This window comes from Archocentrus centrarchus, chromosome 23 (genome assembly GCF_007364275.1).
Source record: "Archocentrus centrarchus isolate MPI-CPG fArcCen1 chromosome 23, fArcCen1, whole genome shotgun sequence".
Lineage (NCBI taxonomy): Eukaryota > Metazoa > Chordata > Actinopteri > Cichliformes > Cichlidae > Archocentrus > Archocentrus centrarchus.
The window spans coordinates 10,214,078-10,238,413 of NC_044368.1; the positions used below are offsets into that span (position 1 = coordinate 10,214,078).

Below are 24,336 nucleotides of genomic sequence, written 5' to 3' on the forward strand. Positions count from 1 at the left end.
CTCTAAAGTCTTCATCTCTCTCTGTTTTAAACTTTTCTGGGTAGAGAAATGGATCCATGAATTCAGGTTTTCATGGCGTATCCCCCTGGCTCTATATTCATTACCACTAATATTTACTGAACAAACTAAAACCACCTCGACCTCCTACAGCATCGCAAAATGAATTTTATTTAAAGTAATATATAGCATCAGTCAACAGTCAGCTTTACCTTTGAGGAATTTTTGTTTTACTTTTGCTCATGTAGGATTTTTCTCATGGAGCTTTGAATTTTTTTACCTTATTGTACTGCCTTTTTTAATTTTTTGTTTTTGGTTAAGCGATAAATCTGAATATTTAGTGCACTACTTTAAAAGCCTTACTACAATAATTTGACACAAATATTAATCTTACATCTGGAGGATTTAAGTCTATCTTATCTCATATTGAGCAACTAAAACTTTAGGAGTTGCTGAAAAGCACATCAAGTTCAGCTGTATCTCACTTAAGTCTGGGTTGTCCAAATTTGTTATCCAAATGTTTCTGACATGTTATTATTTATCTCCTTCCCTTTTGTATGTATGAACCCCGCTGCTTTAGCCACTTAATAGTATTTATTATACACTCGAATTTGCTTCTCTGAGTGATATAAGGACTAAACTGCCAAAAGATGGAGTAAACAGACCCAGAGATGGTGTTTCTGGCATGTTCCTTGCAACATATTCCACAGAGGAAAGGGACTGCAGCTTAATGTAATGTCAAGGTGTTTATTAAAATAGGAATAATACAAAGGGTACAAAATTCAGAAAAGTTCACCAATATAAAACAAATCACTAACACAAAATAGCAGCCGTTATATTTAAAGTTTACAGTATACAAACATATGAACAGAATGATCGAGAAATAAAAATACTCAGGTGTGATATTTACAAAAATTACAAATTGTAATTTACAGAATGTAAGTGGCTTATATTAAGGAAAATTAAATAACAGCAACAATCTTAAGAGCGTGGTGACAAGAAAACGGATCCATTTACAATACAAACACACGATCTGCCACATAAGTATTGGTTTTAATCTGTTTAATCACCTTTAACGAAGCCATTTCACAGACCTTCATTTCGATTGTAAACCTGTGTGAGACTCTTAAAGGACTGCTCTGACACAATGACACTGAATATAGTTTGTTTCTTTAAAAGAATTAATATGAATCCTGACCAAATGACTCACTCACTGTTTGGAACATAAAATCCATTGACTTACAGCCAATTATATCATTTTTTTTCCCCACTCTGCTGTTTCCAACATTATAATCGCAGCAGTTATCTTAAATTTGAGCAACATTCACAAAAATCCCAGTAGGCTTCGTTGCAATTGATAACTGAGAAACACAGGGCCACTTCTGAAATTGTGGGAATCAGATTCTTGTAAGCAAAGCACATATTTACTTTTTCTAATCTGTATAAAGCGAAGCTGAAAGTGTCGAAAGCCAAATATGTTCTAATTTGTCATGTAGTGATTTTTTTTTTCCCCCTAATGATTTTGTTCATTTCATTTATTGCAATGCATGAATTACCATTAATAACTGAGATTAGTGTTAGCAAAAATGAGTGTAGTGGCTAGCGCATTCACCTAACAGACAAAAGAGCACCAGTTTCAGGCCGGGAGGAGACACAAATCCCTGGGAGGGTTGTGTCAGGAAGGACACAAAACTCTGCCAAATCAAATACGCAGATTCATCCGCTGTACTGACCCCGGGTAAGGGAGCGGCTGAACAGCAGCCGAGCAGCTTACATCATGGTAGTCTGTCTCTGTTGTTAGCTCTGTGATAGACTGGTGACCTGTCCAGAGTGTACCTCACCTCTCCCCCTATGACAGCTGGGATAGTCTCCAGTCCCCTCCACCCCATTTCAACTATCATTGCCTTAATAAAAATACCCTCCTCCTCCTCCTCCGGATTCATATTTACACCCTAAAACAAAGATCCTTGATTTTAAAGTTTGCCCATGTGAGGCATATACTTATTGTCAGACTTGGTCTATAATTTTCTGAAACAAGAAACTACCACCTAAATATCACGTGGAATTATGAATTCATTTTTTGAACATCTTTTCATTTAGAAAAATAAATATACATTACTTACAAGCAACCAGTCTCTTTAAATATTAAACATATTCATAAGCACAAAGAAGCCAATCTAACATTTACCAAGTGACCCGAAAACATTGCAGATCTATAAGACCTATAAAATTATACAACACAGCAGAAACGTAACAAATCTGCAGGTATCCACACACAGAATCACTTTCCATGAAAAAAAAAAAAAAGATCCTACTGACCACACACAGCCCGCCTGGGGCCACAGTTCCCTCCAAACTGGAGACCAAATAGCCATGTTATATTTGGCATGGCTCTTCTTTCTCTCATGCTACAAATATTAGCATAAGATGGGGAGCAGTTTGCTCAGTCCTACTTAGACCCTCTCATGGGGGAAACTAACAGTTACAACTAACTTGGGAAAAGGTAGTTCAGCTACTGCTCACAATTAGTGCTGCCGGGTTGAAAGTCTATTTTCTCAAAGGGAACTTAACAGGGAGTTTGTAATGACATTTTTATGCATATATTTTCTTTTTATGGACACCTTTACTTTGTGTGATATTTGTAAAGTATCCTAATACCAGGTTAGTATCTCTTTTTCTTTTTTTTTTGCTGTTAAGGCAACATTTCTTTCTGTCCACATCGCTTGTGTTTAAGGTAAAAAGCCACATTTTGCAGTCCAGCTCAATACAAAAAAAAGAAAAAAAAAAAAGAAAACAATTCCCAATCACTGAAGGCTACCCTAAGTGAAAACCACCAAGGATTTGGTTCAAGTATATTCCAGGAGATAATACTGAATCACAAGTGTCCTCCTCACTATCTTTGTTCGCATGGCTTCAGAAATTCTGAACATGTCAAAAAACAATTAGTACGCCATCTATGTGCACAAGACTTTGGTTTGGAAAATGGTATTGAGCTACAATACCACGAGCTCCTCATTTGTAAAATGGAAGAATGGATGAGAACCCATTAGGTACATTCAATCTCCAATTTCTACTTTATGCCATCTGTATAAAATGACAGATTTAGACACAAAATCCCAGTTGGCCACTTATTATACAGTCACTCTCTGTATGCCACACAATAATCCATGTCGGAGAAGTCTTCTTTGGCCCAAGTTGCCCCACCTGCTCTTGCGAGCTCTGGTAGTCCTCTGTGGGGTTGTTTTTCACACCACTCCATCAGTTCCTTTCCACACTTGGGTAAAGTTTGAACACTTTGTATATCCACTCTGAGTAGAAAGCAACATTAACAAAAAGCGCAGGCTGTGAGGAAGCACATTTTGTCCTTTGAATGCTCACACCAGTTATGACTTTGCGCTCATGTTCCTGGCAAACCAGTGGACCACCGTAGTCCCTCTGCAAGAAAGAGACTATGCATTAGCAATATCCTATACCAAACCACAATGCAAAAACATTTTGCCATTTTAGGTATCGATGGCTTCAAACAGTTTATGTTTAATCTGTCACTTTTAACAGTTCTCATTAAAACATCCGCTGTTCAACAAAAGGGAGTATTTCTTTAGTAGGAAGTAGTTCCAGTAAATGGGGTTTGTTACAGAACTGGGGTGAAATGAACCTTTAAGCACCGTGCATTCAATTCACATCCATGTTGTTTTGTTTCAGGATGCATTTGGCGATTTAAGATCCTTACATCGCATACGCCTTCTCCCCGTTTGCCGCCAGCACATACTCTGCTTTCACCGGCATCTTCTTTGATTTGTGAGCACATGTCATTGTTGACCATTGGCATGATTACAGTGTTCAGGGCTTCATCATATCCAGCATCTGAACAAAGAAAGATGCAAAAAAAAAAAAAAAGAATTTGTGAATTGAACATGATTTTTTTTTGTTATAATAAATAACATGAAAAAGGGCATGTGGGTGAAAGAAGTCAGTACTTTTGGTTTCCCCCCATCCATACATGGTGCAGTTGCTGCCCTCAGGGATGTGACACTCTTTCACTGGTAGATGAATGGTGGAGGCACCTTCAGACACAGGGGCAGGACTAGAACCGACAGAAATAATCACCAATAAAAGCCAAAACATATTGTATGACTTGCTTTTCTTTTTTATATTTCAAACACTCACAGGACTTAAAGGTATTTTAGATCCACTGGCGTTTTTCCCTGACTTGAAGCATAAATTAGCTGAAACCTAGCCACTAGTTGAGTACTTACTCTGCTAGTTTCAACATGACTAGGTTGGATCCGTCTGGGCCACAGATCAGGTGAGAGATTCGTAGTCGTGGTCGGCTTGAAGACTCATTGAGATGGCGCAGGCCGACCTGAACGCTGTAATCCCTGAGATCTGGAACACTGATGATTAGAAGGCTCGGTGTAAACAAGATTCATACTATTAGGATCGTATACTTTGTCAAAGTCTCTACAAAAAGTCTTCACAAATACAAAAATAAACATACTTAGCTTCTTAAGGTAACCTTTTATAATAATATAGATGGCAAACCTCTAAATGTTCACAGAGAAGAAAGAGTACAAAGGCAGAGCCTCAAACATCTCGAGGCTCCCCGCTAAATCAAAATATCTGCTAAAAGCTGCTGATCTACACCATATGTAGTACTTGCAGCACTGCACATTACTACAGAAAAAAAAGATTCTTTTCATCAAAGCCCGTGAGACAGAGACATTATATGAAGACAATATGATTAGCTCTGACATAAGCAACTGCAGGTTAAACAGCAGTCCAGAACATACAATCCCTATCTCTGGTCAGGTTTATCTGGGAGTGTGCTGCACAGCCTTTAAGCAATTACAGATAGAAGCGGGACAAGAAGCATGTTTAAAGTTTGAAAGTAAAGGTAAGTCAGAAAAGGGAGAAAAATTACCAGGAGGTGAAGCACTGCTGGTCTGTCAAAACCCAGTCTTCTCTGATTAGTGAGCCACCACACAAATGAACCTTCCTGAGAAAATGTATGAAGAAAAATATATTTTTCGTATCAAAGTGGATGAAAGACAAGGGTTCTAAAAAAGACTGAAAATCACTTACTGTCTTTGGATGCTTACAACCCAGCTGCCATCTGTCCCTCGCACTTGATGTCCACCAACTATTCTGGTGTTTATATGCACAAAGCATGATATCTTGGACCTAGTTTGAGCTAAACAAGGAGATATAATTGATACTGTGTGTTAGACATATGTATTCTTTTTAAACATTTTTATGGGAAAACATTTATTAAAACTTCAAAGAGGAAACTATTTGTTTAGTCAGGTAAATATCCACAGACCGACCCGATTTACAGGGTTAAAAGGAAAGGGGAAGAGATCAGAGATAAGGACACGAGGAAGAGGACCACTCTGGGCAAAAAAGAAAAAAGAAAAAAAGACATACTCACTGTTTGTTTGAGGAGCCTTTGTAGCTGATTCACCTGATATATGTAAAGCAAAGCACAACAGTAAGAAGACAGCTGCAGGAAACTACACTGACACACAAAGCATGAAACCTCAGCAAACATGATGGTCTTTTATGCCTTGTAAAGGCTTATCTCTGCATCCAAATTGTTGCTGGAGGCTGTAAGAGTCAGCAACCACAGCAAATAGATTTGCTCAAGACCTCAAAACTTCATGGAAGACATGTTTTACATTATGGAAATTATTCAAAAGAGGCTCTTCAATGCAGCTCCACTGAAACCAGCCAAAGAACAAGCTGGGCCCAGTGGCCCAAGTGTGTGTTTTCTCAAATAAAAGTATGGCAACAGACTTTCGCATCTGTTTGCTGTTTGAGCATCGTGTACTTTCTGCCAATTGGACAAAACCACAGAGAGCAGATTACGTAAGCCACCCCGAAAGCTGTGTAAGAAAACAATTATGATATTTTGGTTGAAGTCAGCAGAGGCTACGAAGCTAAATCGCTTGTGTTATTTCAGTGCACTAAACCCACACACCGGCACAGACTTGGTCTGTTGTAAACGTCATTACACGCTCTTTCAGATGTCTTGTTTGAATAGCCCCAAAAGCTAAAAAAAAAAAAAAAGCCTTCTTTGCTTTATACAACAGAAACATATTCTGTACCCCTCAGTTTCACAACAAGCTTCTCCACCTTCAAAGTCAGCCATTTTTTTTTTTTTTTTTGGATTCGTGAGCAATCCTTCTCTCCTGGATGTTAAAGGTCAAACTGGTTGCAAAAGTGAGTCAATCCCCATACGCCATAGAGGGTATATGGATGTATGGATGTAGCTTCTGGGATAGAAAAATGACCCAGTGAGTAAGGGCTTGCATTTTATCTGAAAGCCACCAGATGGTGACTGCTGTGGTTGCAAAAAGACTTCTGGTCCTATCTGTGATAACCGCACACTCATTGGCAAACGAGTTGTTAATCACAAGTCATTAGCCAATTAGTGTGCCGTTTCACAGTCAGACCTGCCCTTCCTTGTTAGCTAATGTTAGCTGACAACTCTCCAGGTCTGCATTCTTGTTCAAATATGGGCACATTCAGCTTAAAAAAAAAAAAAAACCCAAATAATGATGGCACAATGAAATATTTGTGCCTTCAAAACAGTGGTCTACAAACCACTGGATGACATATATTTCTGTAAAGTCTACAGTTATATCACACTTGTTTAGTAGTCTGGATGTGTTGTGGTTTTGTTGGTCTTTGGGTCTGAAACATGCATAACCAAAGCTTATCAGCTGCTGGCACTGAGTACGCATTTGCATATACACTTACACAGATATCTTTCATTGCCCTTCTACTTTGTAAACACATATATTATCTACTTACAGAGACAGACATAAGGGGATAAATGTTTATTTAAGAAACTCACAGTGCTTCAGTTTACAGTAGTCCCAGGTCAATCGGTTATTTGGACTGGTGTAACACCAGGGGCCATGCTTGTCCCGATCGGGGTTCCGGCAGTAGTTTTTCTCCAGCCCTACATGGGACACTGTAGAGTGAGAATCCCCACTGTAAAACACACAAATACAGATTATCATATCCCATATGCTACTTTGCACAAAGCCAAGAAGTAACTCTGGGTCATATGTCATAAAGATGATTGCATGTATACACGGAGTTGCACAAATGCTGTCAGGCACATATTTTACATGCACACGAAAGGAACCATGGAATGCCTGGAAAATCTGACTCTGGCTTTCCTATAGTGCAATGAATCCTCTACATTTGCTGCTTAGCCTGTAGAGGGAAATGCAGAGTTTTGTGAAGAGTGCTCATGGGAGTTTAAAAGTATGCAGTCTGAGCATTCAGCAGGGTTCAGACCAGCAGGAGCCACATCCTCTATGGAATGATGCATTTGTGCTTTTGATTTGTAGGAATTTACATCTAATCGTGCATCTTCTAAGATATCCATAATACCCTGAAAAAGCAGTTACTGGGTAAGAGTCTGGACACACGCACACAAAAATAATGCTAATCAACTGACAATTTGTAAGGGGGTGAAGATAATTCCACTTCCCAGGAGAATGTTAAACAAGCTTTAGCTCTCAGCAGTTTTTCCTAGGATGACCCTCAACCCTGAACAGGGTAGCCTCGCTGGCTGCATTCTATGGGAGGGAGCTGATTGGCTTTGATCTACTTTCCTAAGAAAGCACTTCCTGGGGTCAGGGGTCGGCTCTGGAACATGTCCATCTGTCTGTGCCATTTTGGCTTTTAAAATTCCTGTAAATTAAGTAATTCCAACAGGCTGACTTCAGCATGAAGTAACGGCCTTGGAGCGAGCAGTCTTTCCTTCAGTATGGGTCACTTGGAGAGCACCCTCGGGTTTCCTCTCGTCAGCTAGATGAATAATAATTGGACCTGGTATTGACCCCTATGGAACCCCTGATTTCCTCTTGCTGTTTGTTTTCACTGCTTAGCCTCATTCATTTGAAAGGGATTTTCACAAGGCAATGGGAGCTAAGTTGTCAACAAACAGTCATCATGTGAGCTGAAAAGAATGTCAGTCTCTCTAGGAAACTGTTCCAGGGTTGCTCAGTATGGCTGAAGCTCTACTGGGAGTCAACAATAGTAATGCAATAAAATTCTTTGCAGAACAAATGACTTCATTACCTGTTTATGTGATGTGACCAGTCCGCACAGGGAATCCCTGATCGAGTTGTGGATAAAGTTCCCCGATATGTCTCTCCATTGTCTTCATAACACTCTGAGCCAGAACAAGATAAAATTATTTGCATTACTTTGTTTAAATGCCAAGATCCCTGCAGTCTCTTAAACACCTCTTCAAGTTGCTGGAATATTCACAAACACAAATTCATGAATGTGCAGAGACAAAGAAAGGATTTGGGTCTATGCTTCTCTTTGTGGTTTGGATGATTTAATATTTAGGGTCCCTGTGTAAGCGGTGTCTCCCAAATCTCATTATTCCTGGTCTTAAACAGAATCAGGGAAGGGTCTTTAGTTGCAAACTGACTGGCTGCTTTGAGACATGTGTGGTCTACTGAAATCCAAAGCAAAGAAACATGGGAAACGACAACGAGCAGCTATTGCCAAAGTCTAGTGTTGTTGTTCTTCCATGAAATGGAATTCATTGGGCAGCCCGCTGCCAAGTGGCCCTGTCCTAAGAGAGCAATATTCTTCCACTTTACAAAAATATGACATGTCTGTTTAAACCTCTGTAGTTTGATCATTTCTCAGCAACTGGTGAGAAAATTGCTGTCACTCTCAAAACTCAAGACTGGGAAGAATGGAGAAAGCAGACAGGACAAAACCAGAATATGAAGACATGACTGGCCACGCTTGCTGTTACTCACTTTTTTTTATAGAAAACAAACAACTGGATTCCCTGAAATACTTCTTCAAAATTAATTTTTTAAGAATAATTTACCTGTTTTTTGTGTGTCCTCTGCATCACATCTGGGGATGTGGGTGCATTTGGCTATCCTCTGATTAGGGTTTGTAGTGAAGCACCATGGGTAATCTGCACCATCAGGATTACGACAGTAATTCTCTCTGAGGTCTCTATAACACACACACCAACTACAATTTAAATGATGATGCTGGTGATGGTCTCAAATGCACAAACTGAGCAAATACTCTACTTGTCACTCCCAAGAGAACTGAATTCACACAGTCAGCAACTATGAAACAAGCATTACTCACTTGCATTTGTAGTTCTGTTGAAGGAAGGAGTGACTATGTGGGAACTGAGAGTCCCAGCGCTGACATGTCACACCCTCTGGAGTGACATTCATTGTGCCTTGGTAGTCTGCGCCCTTTCCTTGGACGCACGACGTTGTTATGTTGACATCAGAGTCCTCGCTAGGGTCGGAATCTAGAAGAGATAAATATCATTGTGAGGTGGAAGCATGTGAAAAAAGAGAAAAAGTGAACTGTAGGCAGGAATGAGGGAGGGAGAGAAAGAGGGAAATAGTAATCCCTGCAAGAATGTGTCATGTTTAACCTAGAGCCAGATCATCAAAAACAGCAGCCCTTCCCCCTGCCTGTATAGTGATAGAAACTTACTGTGTATTCATGACACTGGTGCCCCGCATTCTTGCACATATGGACATCCACAACTATAAGAAGTCATTTAACTTGCTGCCAACACATTAAGAGCACTGTAACTGTCACCAAACAACCTTGAAATATGATCTAACTTGTGTTTTTGCTTCTAAAATAAACACTGAAATTCCATTTCTAGTGAATTTCTTTATTGCAGGCCAACTAAACATACAACAACAAACTTAATCGAGTAATCGGATAAGAAATACTTGTGTCGTATGAATGAGCAATAATAAATATTCAAAAAAGAAAGAAAACAAGTCTTTTAAATGAATGTGGATATTTGTGTGTGTGTGTGTGTGTGTGTGTGTGTGTCTAAGTGTGCTAGTGAATGGGTGAGTACGTGTGGTTGTAAGTCTTTAAAGGAGTTTGTGGCAATGGAGAAAAGTGAGTGCAGCAGCATTCAGAACTGAGGTTTGGCCTGTGCTTTGAGGCAACGTTTCCTGCTGCAGAGACCAGACATTCTGATGGTGTACATGTTAAAAATTTATATTAATAAAAATAATTCACTGTCCAATCCAGCAGCCCGAGGTCAGTGGCTTTATATTTTTACTGACCTGTGCAAAAAGAAAAAAAAGAAACATTTGTTTACATTTGTAAATTTTAATGCAATTTAATTGATATAATAATTTATTTGTGTTCATATTAATGTAAATCTGCAAAATAATGTTTCTAAAGTCTTGAAATAAATATGGCCTTGTGCACCCCATGCCCCCTTTAGACTTGCCCCTGCTTGCTGCAGGTATGGCCGCCACATAAAGCAGGACGGCTGCCGTCAGCGTTCACTTTGATTTAAACACCGCTAAATTAACTTTTCATCTGCATGTTTTCATTTCTGTATCTTTACTGTGCATTTTCGTTATGCAAAACACACGGCGCACCTGAGAGTTGGCTTTTCTTCACACTGGAACTTGTTGAACAGGTGGTTTGATGAAGGACTCCTGCCAGCATTTTCCCAGTAAAAATGTTTTGGGTTTTTTTTCTGATTTGGATGCTAGAAACAGGTTTTCTTTGATTCCACCCACAAAATATATTCCATGACACCATCTGAGCGCACCATCTCGGTAAGGGCTCCGCCTCTTTGCGCGTTGCCCTGTGTGCGCTGAGACAGCATCACCGTCACTGCTGCTGTTGTATTATCAGTCTTTCTCCTGGCAATGAACTGGCAGCTGGATGGGCTTAATGTTGTAATACTTTCTATTCACATGCGTGCTCCGTTTTTATTGCGTTATTACCATTTTTATTGCTAATGTGGGTGAAACGCTCAGCTTATTCGGTGACACCTGAGCGCTGCGGAGTTTTGGATTAAACGAAGCAGGCATCGCTTCGTTTAGTGTTGCAGTCCTGCAACAAACTCAACATTATCAACTAGCAAACTATTCCAAACATCTCTAGATGGAATTCTGGTGTTCAGCAAAGCAGTGCAGGGGTATCAAGCAATTTCCAGATTTCTGTCTCTGTTTCTTTAGCCTTTGACAAATGGGATGGGAGAAGATGGAGGAGGCGAGGGAATGTTTTGAGGCAGAAACAAGAAGGCGGGAGGAAAAGAAGGATTCTTTGGCTTGATGTAACGCATGCCAGTACGTGTGTGCACAGTGTAGTACAGGTCAGTGGTTTTTATCTTACTGAGGGCAGGCATTGAGGGATACACACATCTGGACAAATGCAGATCCTCGCTGTAAATCATAAACCTGTACCGTAAAGTAAATGCGTGTATGTGTCTGACAGAGGCAAAGAGAGATGCTCTGTGATTTTGTGGGTGTGCATATGGGAATATTTCACAGTACCTTCACAAAAAAAAAAAAAGGGGAAGAAATTCTCCAATGGCATAACCTCTTTTTTAGTTTCCAGTGATTTCCTTTTCCCTCTGTCTTTGAAATCATATATATAGGATACTCCAAGTGGAGTTATGGGTCCCCTTATAGGACATCTCTTAAATAATGTTTAAATAGAATTCACAATACAACAGCGTATAACAGATGGTTTCTTTAATTACTAATTTTTAAAATTTTTTTCATTTTTGGACTTTTTTACCTTTATTTTGAACAGACAGTAAAGTGCAAAGGAAAGCGGGTGGAACATGCAGTAAATGGCCCAGGGTGGACTAGAACCCATACCCCTTGGAGTAGTTGCTGAGCGTATGGGTCATGTGCTCAACCCAGTCAGCTATTTATGTGTCCCTGTAGGATTTTCTTAATAATCCAAGAGCACATGGTGACAAAAAAAAAAAACAATTTTCCAAAAGATATTGCATTAGGTAATCAAATAGTCTGTTGATTCACCCAAACAACAACAAGAAAGGTTTCTTCTCCATACATTAATTTTCATTACATTCTCTTCCAGAAATCTTGTTTGAAAATTCTAAAGGGTTAGCAAAATTCATCCTTAGTATCACTCAGATTTCCACCTTCTCTGTCTTCAAGGATAGCCATTTTTGATTAGTGAGCAAAACTTGTGACCCGGTTCTGACAGACCATCTGAGACTTAACAGAAGGGTTAGCTTAGCACAAAACGTGGATATGGTAGGAACTGCCAAAGCAAATATATCTACCAGCACCTCTTAAACTAACCGTTTAACATGTTATATCATGCGCCAATGTCTGTGGCTGAGAAATGAAGCCAATGCAAAGGTGCCAAAAATTGCAGTTCCTGGAGGTTGGCTCCAAAAACAAGTACATCTCCACAGACACACATGCTAAAATGCTTAACTTCAGAGCCGAAGCAAACATGTTTACTGCCTGGTGCAAAAAAAACAAACCAAACAAACAAAAAACTTTTGGTTTCAATATATAAATTGCCCCTCATCTGTTAGGCCTGTTAAATTGTATAAAGGCTCAATGTTATGCATTATAAGGGGGCTTGGCCACTGTGAGTGACAAGCAGGTGCCAATCAGACCTCTGTCTGTCTGATAGGGCTCAGCTCTGTCTGTGAGGCTGGTGCATTGTGAAGACTTTTTATGCCATTACCCAAATCATTTTCTAGAATGTGGTTACTTGCACTAACAGCCTGTGCTGCAGTTTTGGTGGGTGAAATTCTAGCATTATATTTTTGTTGCCTTTACCACTAATGACCAGCTACTGCTGGATGCACTCATACAGTCTGTGGATGCACCTTGCTAGTGTAAGCTGATAAGTGAAAACTACACTCTCTTGTCTAATAATGGTCAGCTGTGGGTGATTGTGGCAGATGGCAACAGCCAAAATCTTGTATTGCGTGCTATGAAGGCCACACAGTATGATTCACATCCATCATTCTCCTATTCATCAAACCATCCCTTTATTCAGTATGCCCTATAAAGCAGCATATGCAACTGTTTTGCACATTATTTCAGGTCTTTCCTTTAATTTGCCTCTAAAACTGATCATTATGCATACAATGTTCACACCACTAAAACAACTTTCAGACTTTCCAATAGCTGAGGTATGTTGGCATAACAGCCTCTATTGTAGTCCTCCACTTTATAGCCCTGAATGGCCTCAGTAAAACACTTCAGGCTCTGTCAAGTTATGGCTGCCCTCTTACAAACAACCTATTTACTGTCCCTTGTTGAGGTAGAATAATTTGGACCAAACGCCCACATGAAACACCCATCCGGATAAACAAAAGTCTTCTGAGACTTTGCTGGGGAGAAGAGGACCTTTATTTTTTTTCTCAGCTGACCACAACAACTCCAAAACCACCAATGATCTGTATATGCAACAATTCCCTGTTGCACATTTAAACAACTTGCTGGTGGTAAAAACCAAATCCAAAAAAAAAAAACAGGGCTTGCTCAATCTTATGTCCACTTCTGAATCCTGTAATAGTTTCTTAACTGTGTGGCACATAAAGGCTCCAAGGGTAATGCATGTTGAACCAACAGAAAGTCATAAATCAGAGTAAAACAATAATTTGCTCTTGATTTGTTTGAAGACTTTGTCCTCAAAGCCCCAGCCTCAGATTTGGAGTATGTACAGTGCATAGGCTCTTACCACACACAGTGATGTTACAGTACTCCCATGGAGTTTTGGGATCCATGGTGTAACACCAAGGACGGAGGCGATTATTTGGGTTTCTACAGTAGTTGTCCTTTAAATCTTTGTCCCGATACCTGAAAAGAGAAGAGAAGGGTAAAAAATAAAGAAAGCGGGGAACAATAAGCCATAACGAGAGGTGGGATCTGCCTCTCTTGAGGATAAGCTTCATTTTTTTCTAAGCATCTGTCATGGGTGTGTGCTGGTGTCATCTGTGAGAAAGATTACTGTGTGATCTCCAGCTTACTTTTTGGGCTGGAAGGGGTGTTGGTGAGGCCTTGCTGAGTCCCATCTCTGGCACTCCTTGCCACTCTCTGTATGATCCACTTTGCCCCGATAATCCTCCCCATTGCATGTCATGCAGACTTCTGTCAACAAAGAAGCAACAGCTATCAAAATGTTCTTTTCTCTACTGAGGAATGCAAACAAGAAATAAACCACATGGCCGTTCAATCGCCCTTAAGGCTCTGCTTTTATTTTGTACAAATCTTATTTGGTAGTTGTGTTGGTTTATAGGTCTCACCTTCTGAACACTGCGGAATGCCACACTCCTCAGCTCGTACATTGGGATCTGTGGTGTAGCACCATGGACCACCAGGATCATTGTTAGGATTCCGACAGAAGTTCTCCCTCAGGTCTTGTGTTGGGTACCTATCTGGATAAAACCTACAGGGGTGTAGACACACATAATTGAAAGTGTTACCTGATACTCCAAGCTGTATAAATAAATTTCTGGGAGTACTTGCACTCTTGACTGCTCTGCTTTTGTTCACAGTACCACACCTGTGTGGTAGTGCTCTCAGTAACAAACCAAATAAATTCAAAAGGTATTTACATTGAGACATATGTCTCCACTCTGTGAAATACTATAGCAAGACCAGGTTACATTTTACATCCTGTCATAGCAATCATATGCAAATAAGGCATCAATGTGTCTCTTTTCACCAGATTTGCACCTTTTGCATGATCGCCTTACTGAGTCCCACCACATCCCCGCTCCCTCAAGTGTGAAGCAGCCAGACTGTCACAGGACAGCAATCTCCAACCGCACAGAACAATGCTATGCACCACTTGGAGCAGCCCATGCAGGTCCTTTGCTGGCAGCCTTTGAACATGTTTAAACCTAATCCTTCTTTGTCAGCGGCTCCACGGAGTGAACAAGACTATAAGAAACAGAACCTTGATCGTCCATACAAATGGTCTGTGCAGTCTAGGGAGTCCCATACTAAATGGACAGTGTAGGAAATTTGTCTTCTGTCATGGCAAGATGACCCAAAGCTGACATGTCAGCAACAGCCTCATACATGCCGACCACTTTCCCCCTCCCACCCAGGGAGAGATTGAGGTAAGGCAGAAGAAAAAGTGAAAAGAAAGAGGTAAAGTAACTGAATACAGCACACAAAAAAAAAGCTTAATGGAGTGAGCAAAAGGGCTTGAGTTCATTGTTTAACTGATGATGTAAGAAACAACTTGTAGGAAAAATAAAAAGTACAGGAAAAAGAGGTAGAGGCCACCCTCCCTTTAGCAGATTGTCTGAACACTACCCCAGGCAATGACTCTTGGGGGAGTCTGCTCTGCTCTCCCCTTTGTGCCTAGAGGCTTATGCAAGATTTCTCTAATAATGCACAACATCAGTCAGCTCAGAGATGGAAGAAATCTCAGGCATCTGACTTAGTCAAGAGACGCAGAGTGCAAAGGAGAATAAAAGGGAGGACCATTAAAGCGGATAGTTTTACCTACATGTGTCAAAATATAGCGGGCCATACGGCAACTTTTCACTTATGCGTGTAGCTCTAGCTAAAACAAAAAACACTTGTTCCCCTCCAAAGCAGCACTCTCCATGGGCCAAAACTCACATCTGCTGTGTGTAAATCAAAAGCTCAATAGACTGTATCTTGATCACAATACAGTATCCTTAATTTATAAAAGGAATTACAAGGTTCCTCACTTTGCAATAAACAAAAAAAAAAAAAGTCTGCATCTGTTGAGACTCTGTAAAAGGACCCAGCATGGGAGCAAGTTAGTCATAATGATGTTGTGCTAACAGATGTTGACCAGTTATTCATCTCCTTGCCAAAATCTGGTCCCGACGGAGCACAGGCAGACACTATGCGCACATGCTTCATTCTCTGGGCCCGCTAAACATATTGGCTAGATTTGGGATAACACTTAAGATGAAATCTAGGCCTGAAGTAACTGCTGCAAAATGTCTATCAATACATGCACCTGGTGGAACATTGCCATGATTTAGTACTACAGCATTTAAGGAATAAAGCATTCAGAGATTAAAGCAAGCAGGCCAAGACTGGATATATCTTTGTATATAAATAATTATTTCTGGAAGCAAAGTACAATGGGAACCTGTGTGCTGAAAGGAAATGACATAAAATTAAGGAAACTTGCTACTTCAGAGAGCATATGATGAGATGAGTGTCATCTTTTGGAATATGAATCTACAGCTGGGAGATGGTTAGCTTAGTTTGGCTTGGCCCGACGCTTTCCAAATGTGACAACATCTGTGTGCTAGCACATCTATGCCAACAGCTCACTAATTAATAATCAGATCAAGCATGCACAGCTCTATTCTTCTGTTTTTAGTCTTTCTGCTAAGCAGCGTCACTGGTTATATGCATATATATATTTTGTGGAAGCCCTTTAAGATAGACTGAAAAAAACCTTTCATCAGCGCCACCTCTCATGTACATGTACTTTTCACAGGACTCTATGCGGTCTTGTGAAAAACTAACTACACTCCATGATTGAGTAGCCTGTAGAACCACCTTTAGCAGCAATAACCTGGAATAATGGTTTTCTGTATAACTTTATCAGTCTCTCACATCGCTGTGGAGGAATTTTGGCCCTCCCTTCTTTATGATGTTGAGGTTTGTGGTTTATGCACAGTTCTCTTAACTCTTTCTCTCTTGGCCACCTACTAGGGGTAACCCTTATTTCTCTTTTCTGAACTAAGTGGTTTCTTATATATTTTTGGCCTGCTTCCAGAATTAAATGACTGGGTGAGCATCAGATTTTAGTGAGGGTGAGCTCTATCTTTACAGCTTACTATGGGCACCCTTGGAAAAACCTGGAAGCTATTCCGATTGTTGTCAAACCACATCTTTACTGATATATACTGAGGTGTCAAATCTCATCATTAACGGTACAGGACAGGCAGGGACTGGGCCAGTGAAACACTTTGATTTTGTATGAGGTGTTGGTGCTGATGTCCTGTGTTTGGTTTTTACCAAAAGTGGCACTGTAGATTATGGCCAAACATCTCTACTTTGGTCTCGTCTGTTCAAAGGACAGAAGTCTTGTGGTTTGTTCAGGTGGAACTTTGCAAACCTAAGCTGTGCTGCCGTGATCTTTGTTTTGGAGAGAAGAGGCTTTTTTCCTGGCAAACAAGCCATACTTGTTCAGCCTTTTTCTAATGGTACTGTCAAGAATTTTAACATTAATATGCTAACTGAGGCCTGTAGAGTCTGAGCTGTAGCTTTTGGATTTCACTGAGCATTGGGTTGAATTTGCTGGGAGGATTGTGGCATTGTGTTAATGTAACACACAGAGACCAGCAAACTGCCCAAACCTCTGCTTTTATAGAGGTAGTCACACTGGCTAATGATCAGTTAAAGTGCATTTGATTAGCAGCACCTGGCTGCTACCTACCCTCTTAACTCCTATGGAATATCAACCTAGTTGTTTCACAGGCCTGCAAGGAGTCATGCAACAACTTTCCTTTTCACATGACTACACGCGTGTATGTGCTCGTTTAAACTGGTTGTGTGTTACTTTCAGGTTACTAAAACTCTTTGTGATTATATTGAGCTTAGAATTTATGAATTTTAACTGCTCTCCATACTTCTAGCCAAGCTATCTCCTGCTTGACCATTACTGCTTATCCCATTACTGCTTATCCATACTGTTAAATAAATGTTAATTTTTCTGCTTTTCTACCAAAGTCTGTACACAAAGTTATTTGTGTACAGCTCTAAGCATGGTGTCTATTTTTGAAAAAGTTATGTTTAAAACATTTGCCATTAAAGAAAAACATAACTCAAAGCTGCAACTGTGTGTGTGTCTGTAGCTGAGAGTGCTCACTGACTTCCCATTGGAAAATTGGTAGAAAAACAAAAGAAATCCCTAAGGGTATAAATAAATGATTGCAATGTTATCTATTATTATTATTAACATGAAGAGAAATGTTCCATTCTCCATCCTTGGCTGGACATCAATGCACATTTCTTTCAGAGCCCTGGTTCAAACGCTAAATATAGACAACAGGTGAAAGTCCCATTCCAGGAAGGGAACCTCCTGAGAAATCACCCCTGCCCCATACCGATCGGTCAAGCGTGAAAATAATAGTTACCTGAAACTCAAATGGTGCGTGGTTCATTATGGTGGTAATTCTCACACAGCGGGACAGTCCCATGTTAGGTAACCCCACAGTGGCACTAAATCTCCCTTAAGTAAGCTCCCTCTGACCCTCCGAAAGTCAAAACGATAGAAGTTCCCTTCTAACTGAGTAGGGGACTGGGACCATGTGCCAAATAAACAATGACAAAGGATTCCTGATGTGAACAACTGCTTCTTGAAATGAAAAGAGGACTTAGGGGGAATTTGGGACGAGAAGAAAAAAAAGAGGAGGGGATCTGGACCAACATATAATTCTTTTGATTGTATCACTGACCTTGTGTTTTCTCGCAGTATGCTTGTGGCTTTGTGAGCTCAGCTGGACATCAGACAGAACATGACTTCAGTCTATAAATCTTTATGCCTTCTTTTACGTCCGCTCTATTTTTTCACATTGCACTTCTTCAAACGATTATTACTCGGTCTCTTCATCCCCCCCCCTCCCGCTGCAGTTAAAATATCTTATAACTAATGAGCTCCACTAATGAGGCGCTGGCACAGAACCATCTTTGCAAAGTCACTGATCTTGCCTTGCTATGGCTGGGAGAAAACATCTTTGGGGATACACCTGATGGTCTAGAGTGCTGCAAAAAAATAAGCAGCCACACTGCGGAGGAGATGCCTGCGTGCGATGAAAGAAATTTGACTTAACTCTGGATAAATGTTCAACTGTCTCTGAGCCTCCACCTTCCCTTAACCCCAGAGGTGCAAGGGGATGAACTGAGCATCAATAAATCAGCTGCTGAGGCCTGTTCAGTATCAGACACAGAAAAGGAGCATCCAGGAAGGTGGTGGAAGCATGGAGATTAGCGATGCAACCTTTGAAGGCTGTTGTTTCAAATCTACAAAAATCTGGTAAGGGGAAGTGAATGATTAACATGTTCTCCTCCTTAAGGAAAACCCTCTGGTGTACAGCTGAGCGAGACATCACAAGCAACTCTTCTTCCTCATGCAAGAATATCTGAATGGAGAAATGCACTTGCTTTTGACTTTTCTATATAAAAAGACAGGACTTAGAGCATCCCAATTATAGCATAAATCACATTAGCCAAAATGCCACTAATAGTGAGTCACCAAGTTGATTCCAGATGGGCCTGTACTGCTCTCTTTCCCTCTATTTCCCTCTCTGTTCCTTCTCTAGCTCTCCAATAAAGGCAAAGATGAGAGAGAGAATGATGACTTACGTGTGCTCATTGATGTTATTATCTGACCAAGCTTGGCAAGTGATGTTTGACTTTGTCCAAGACCTTCTCCCTCTGTAGTTGTCCTTGGTGCCGATGATACACTCCCTTATGTAATCTAAGTAACAGCAAAGGCATTAAAAAAATATTTGAAAACATCCATTCATGTTCTGACTTTGATACAAGCAGTCCACGTGTACTCTTGTGTGCCAATTCACGCAGCATTGCGGCAATTAAAAGTAGATTTGCCTTTGCAGCCTTGACCACCTGGAATTTATTTCCCCATGTATGGTCAAAATGTTTTTTTGTGTGTGTATTTTGCAGCCAGCATTTAGTAGGTCCCAGCTTGTGTGTTATTCCTAAATCAGACAACTCCCTAAAGTTCATTAAATGTCACTGGGGGGGAGTTTTCGTAAACTCTGAAGTGCTAGATTCCACAGCCGACTCTTGAGAGAGCTTTGCGCTCTGACTGTAAACAATGATTTTTTCTTTTTTTTATTTGTTTATACTTCACTTAAGTCTTCTACGTGCTTTTGCATGCGACTTTCCCTGCTGGGGTGATTAAACAGCGGAGGATGAGGTGGCTTGGTTGCTTTTATTGCATCAACAGAGAAACCAAAGACCTTAAAATCTGAGGAGCAATCAGCAATAAACTTGCCCATGTAAATCCCTCTCTGCACCTGAATGTTCTCATGAGAAACTTATGATATTTACCTTTTTTTTCATATAGCGTAAAGCTGACATTGGCCTGCTTCTGCACATTGTTGGTGAAACGGTCATAAGGAAGCAAGTGGCATTTCTTGCTGTGCCGTTGATAGTTAAAACCCCTGAAAAACACCCAGGAAATGGTTGTGAGATTAACAAATGATAAACAAGAAAAATATGTAAATACCATGAGGAGAAGAGGAGGGCTGAGGAAACAGGGCCATAAAGAAACCATGTGCCGGACATCAGATAAACACAGGAACAGAACTCACCTGCAGCTGAAGTTTTTCTTGACTTTGCATTTCCGGGCGCAGCGTTCCTCCGAGTTGCTGTTTCGTATCAATGGAAGTTGAGGACAGTCTGTACAAACCAGCATATGGCTTTCAGTTTTTTCATACCTCTGTAATAACTGACGAGGCTTTCTGCAGCAACCTGCAACACATGAGGACAAAACATAAGATCTGCACATGTTTACACATCCATTAGATTTAATGATAAGCCTGTTTATGCCAAGGTTCATCTCACAAGAGAGTTGCTCTATGTTTTTAAATACCATTAACATCACCATCAAAGGTTCAAGTTTGACTTGGAAACTGATTTTTTTTTTAATTGTTATCCAGCTTGGAGTTTGATACTATGAAGTTGGCAACCACGTCTTAGCAAAATATTTAAGGTCCGTTGATGTGACTGCATGCAAGTCTAAGTGCTGCCACGACTGAGTTAATCAGTAGTCAGTCTGGGAACCCATCAGCCTATCATCAGAAGTCATCAATTTGATGACCTCTGGGGACAATGGCTAATACTGTGGGGCTCCCAGTGTAGTCATTGTATAAGACTTCCCATTCTGTGCGTTATTTGCAAAGTAAGATAAATAATAAAAAACTAGTAATAAACATAATCAAAACTGTAGCCAGTGGTTCTGAGATTCTGGCAAATATAATCCCTCTTTTGTTCTCTAAATTGAATATTGGACTACAAGCAGAAATATCTTGTTCCGTACCTACAGATTGTGCATACTCATTTGAAGATATCTGTAACCAGCGGTCAGCTCTGTGAAAGCTGCTTGTAAGGCATTGAGGTGGCGTTGCTCTTTGAAACCACTAACCTTTAAAGTCTCACTCCACTCAGAGGAGAGTACTTTCAAATGATTTCTTGCTTATTACCATTCTTTTCCCTGAGCAAATATCCCTTTCCTCTCAAAGGGTTTTAATAGCATTTGGGGGCGTCCTGGTTTTTGTGCATGCCAATTTGTGACCAATGGCTCGGTGTGGGGCAGGGGTCTTGTTTTCTATACTTCATTAACACAGTATAAAACATTAATCATGCACTGGTCCAGTATTAGTGCTGTTGTCAAAGCCTGGAGGTTTGTCACGGTGTCACTGTTAGGACATCAGGAGGTATGAATGCTGGATTCAGAGTGCTGGCATCAACATCAGGGAGAAAAGATGAAATTATTTCCCTGTCATCCAGTAAACTGGGTGGCCAGCTGATGATGAAAACATCCTTCAAATACAATTTGCTTCAAGCCTCTTGTTTGCTGGCACGTCACCATCCACGCACTGAAGCGTTTTGTGCAACCCCGGAAACATTCCAAGCTCAGCTGTTCTGCACTTCTTGAGGTAAAATACTGGGCTTCAGTTGAGGAAGCAGGTAATGCAGATTATGTGTCAGGAAAAACAGGTCCAGAAACTGCCTGGGAAAGCCCTGCTTTAATCTCAGGTGTTTTAAATAAGCAGAATGGGCAAAAGAATAGAACCAATGGGGGGGTGGGGGGTGGGGGGGGGGGCAGATCTTGTTTCATAGGAAAACTTTATTATCTCTCATAATTTCTACAATACAGTAAAATTTTATACATCAAATTGTACGCATAGTCTCTCGGCTATTGGCAGTTGGCTGAATTCTGGTGGAAAAATGGGAAACTGTCAAATGCATAATTCATACTTGCTTTATTTATGGGCGTTTGTTGAGTTCTACTTCCTAGAAAGAAGTACATCAAAAGCAAATTCTACCTTTGCAAAGATCTGGCATAATGCATATGAGCTCCAACTGGGTTCAAAAGCAGGACAAAACCATATTTTAAAGTTTAAATCCTCTCTGATACAAATCATTCATTTTTTATGCACTGGAAAAGGTTAAGATCCTGTCTTTCAGCAGTATAAAACCCTTCTGTAAAAAGAAGCTTCTGAACATCTTTAGATGCATTGTGTGTCTACTCACAATAGTTTTAAGTTTATAATAATTAAGGGCAAGTGCAATATAAATCACACCGGACGATCTTATGCTACTGAATTACGCTCCTGTGCCAAGACCCGACACATGACGCTGTGTGTGTACTTAGGATATTGTAAACTGTGGGGCGTTTAGAGGCTCCTCGTGGTTGAAAATGGTTTTTGGGGAGGACGTGTTATTAATGTTTTTGGGCTCCACTGGACCACATCTGGCACTCATCACGGTGCTGTTCCAGCCCTGATGTCTGGCCAGGCTGCTCAATTAGATTTCACTTAGTTGCTTCCTCTCCTTGCACTCAGACTTCTGCTATCTCCAAAACATTTGCTGAGGTTGAAGACTATGATAAAAGGTGCTCAGTGAGTGAAAGAGATCCGATTTAATGAGAAGAGACAATCATAGGTTATAAGAACAGCTTGGAGTACCTAGTTTAACTTGAAAAATGCAGATAGGTAAAGTGAAAGGCCAACACCTCGACCTCAGAAACGTTCACGTAGGTGCCCTTGAGCAAAGAACTTAACGCTGGATAAGCGTTTTAGTCACGCTTTCTCATGTAATAATACCTCACAATGTAATAATAATAATCATTATAAAAACATAAATGTTAGGACAGTGTAGAGGGAAAATCTGTATTGCATGAACAACAGGAAAGTAGCAGGTTAAAGGTGCGCCTCTTTCTGGGAATTACGCAGACATTACATCTGCTTCAGAGAGCGCAAAATGTGGTAGTGGGCTCAGCAGCCAGATGTTACCCCCTACACACACACACACACACACACACACACACACACACACACACACACACACACACACACACACACACACACACACACACACCTCTTTCTCTCTATCGGGAGAAACGCACCAAAAAGCCAGCCAAAGTCTGAGGCGCGCATTACTTTTCCCCCCCACCTCCGAGCCGGTCAGATGTCAGGGTCGGCACCCTTGGAGGTGGTAACTACGGATTCAGTGGTCAAATGTCAGCGGGGCGGATGTGAGTCTGGACAGCCATCAGATAATCAGCGCTCCACGAATATGGGAGTAGCATGCACTGAGCTCGTCCGAACGCACTTACAAGACCGGTTGTAGTGTGCGCGCCCCAGGCTGCGCTTCATGTCTGGCATCCTCTCTTTAGCTGACATCAATCCAACAGATACAAGAGTGTCTATTACTGAAAGGACCACAAAAGTTTTAATGACAAATTACTTCAAACCAAGCGCCCTGGTGCGGGTATGCACCTTCAGGCAGCTGGATTTAGAAGCATGCACGTCCTCATCGTGGAGGTAGAAACTAGATCATAATGTAACGATTTAACACGCTTAATTGTTTAACTTAAACATTAATTATGCGAAACTGATCTCTTGCGCTATTAACTCATAGAGCTACAGGTAAAGTGAAAAGGAGCGCGGATCGGCGGGCTGTTTCATTCAAAGTTTTATAGCACAGAAAAGCTATAAAATGTTGATTTCTTCCAAAAACAAAACAAAACAAAAACAATACAAGAAACAACCTGGGGTATTTTCTCAAGAACTTTCCAAACTAGGTTTGTGATCTAGGTCATTCAATCGAACGCACTGTCACGTGTGCGATTAAAAGCTGATCATTTATGCAAAACGAAGCACAACCACAATCTTTAAGCAAAATCACGACTGTCAGAACTGTCTTATTTTTAGTAATAAAAAAATTTGAGTTAGAATTTCTCCACTTTTCCAATTTCTTTTTATTTCCATTGCAATTTTCTTCAATTTCTCTAATTAATTGTCTGTTTCTCTACTAATTTCTCACTTTAATGCATAAAACGCAGAGACGGAAACCAGTACGATTTCAGGTCGTGCATATATTGATCATCCACTGGAAGCCCAACTGTTCAAGTCCTACCTGTATCCACAGTAGTGAGCAGAACACACAGCAAAGTCTGGTAAATCCATACGTATGTCCTCATGGTTAAGGTTTTGGGAGCAGGTTAGAATCCTGATTAAGTGAGCGACGCACTCGAAGCTTGTTTGAAGCTCTGAGTGGCTGATGGTAGCAGAAGACTTGTCTTCCACGCACAGATGTCACTTTCTCAAAAAACCCACACGTCCTCGGTTCAACCCACTTTTACTCAAGTTTGTACTCTATCAGCGTCTCTCTGCAGCGCTGTGCAGCAAATAGCACAACTTCCCGTTGATATTTTCAAATTAAAATCAAATTTTTTAAAAATTCTTCACTTTTCAAAGGAAACAACATTTTACATTCTTTTAATTGCAAACCAATC

General features: G+C 40.5%; 1 protein-coding gene across 1 annotated transcript; it reads right to left on the reverse strand.

Annotated features, from left to right (window-relative positions):
• Positions 1–777: 777 nt before the first annotated feature.
• On the reverse strand, positions 778–24,136 carry hgfa (hepatocyte growth factor a). The gene is made up of 18 exons (XM_030720225.1): positions 23,958–24,136; positions 20,126–20,285; positions 19,863–19,975; positions 19,152–19,266; positions 14,084–14,226; positions 13,808–13,928; positions 13,519–13,637; positions 9,145–9,316; positions 8,870–9,003; positions 8,095–8,188; positions 6,854–6,993; positions 5,426–5,458; positions 5,080–5,188; positions 4,919–4,993; positions 4,254–4,391; positions 3,975–4,081; positions 3,728–3,861; positions 778–3,432 (listed from the first exon to the last, which is right to left on the reverse strand). The coding sequence occupies exons 1-18, from the start codon at positions 24,019–24,021 to the stop codon at positions 3,256–3,258; spliced, it is 2,148 nt and encodes a 715-aa protein (XP_030576085.1). The 5' UTR covers positions 24,022–24,136; the 3' UTR covers positions 778–3,255.
• Positions 24,137–24,336: the final 200 nt, after the last annotated feature.

Bases quoted from the DNA above. Each gene is read 5' to 3' on its own strand.
- hgfa (XM_030720225.1), bottom strand. From the start codon at position 24,021: ATGAGGACATACGTATGGATTTACCAGACTTTGCTGTGTGTTCTGCTC. The intron at 13,638-13,807 runs GTAAGCTGGAGA...TTCTCTTTTCAG, and splicing joins CACCCCTTCCAGCCCAAAAA to GTATCGGGACAAAGATTTAA. The intron at 4,994-5,079 runs GTAAGTGATTTT...ACATTTTCTCAG, and splicing joins GTTGTAAGCATCCAAAGACA to GAAGGTTCATTTGTGTGGTG.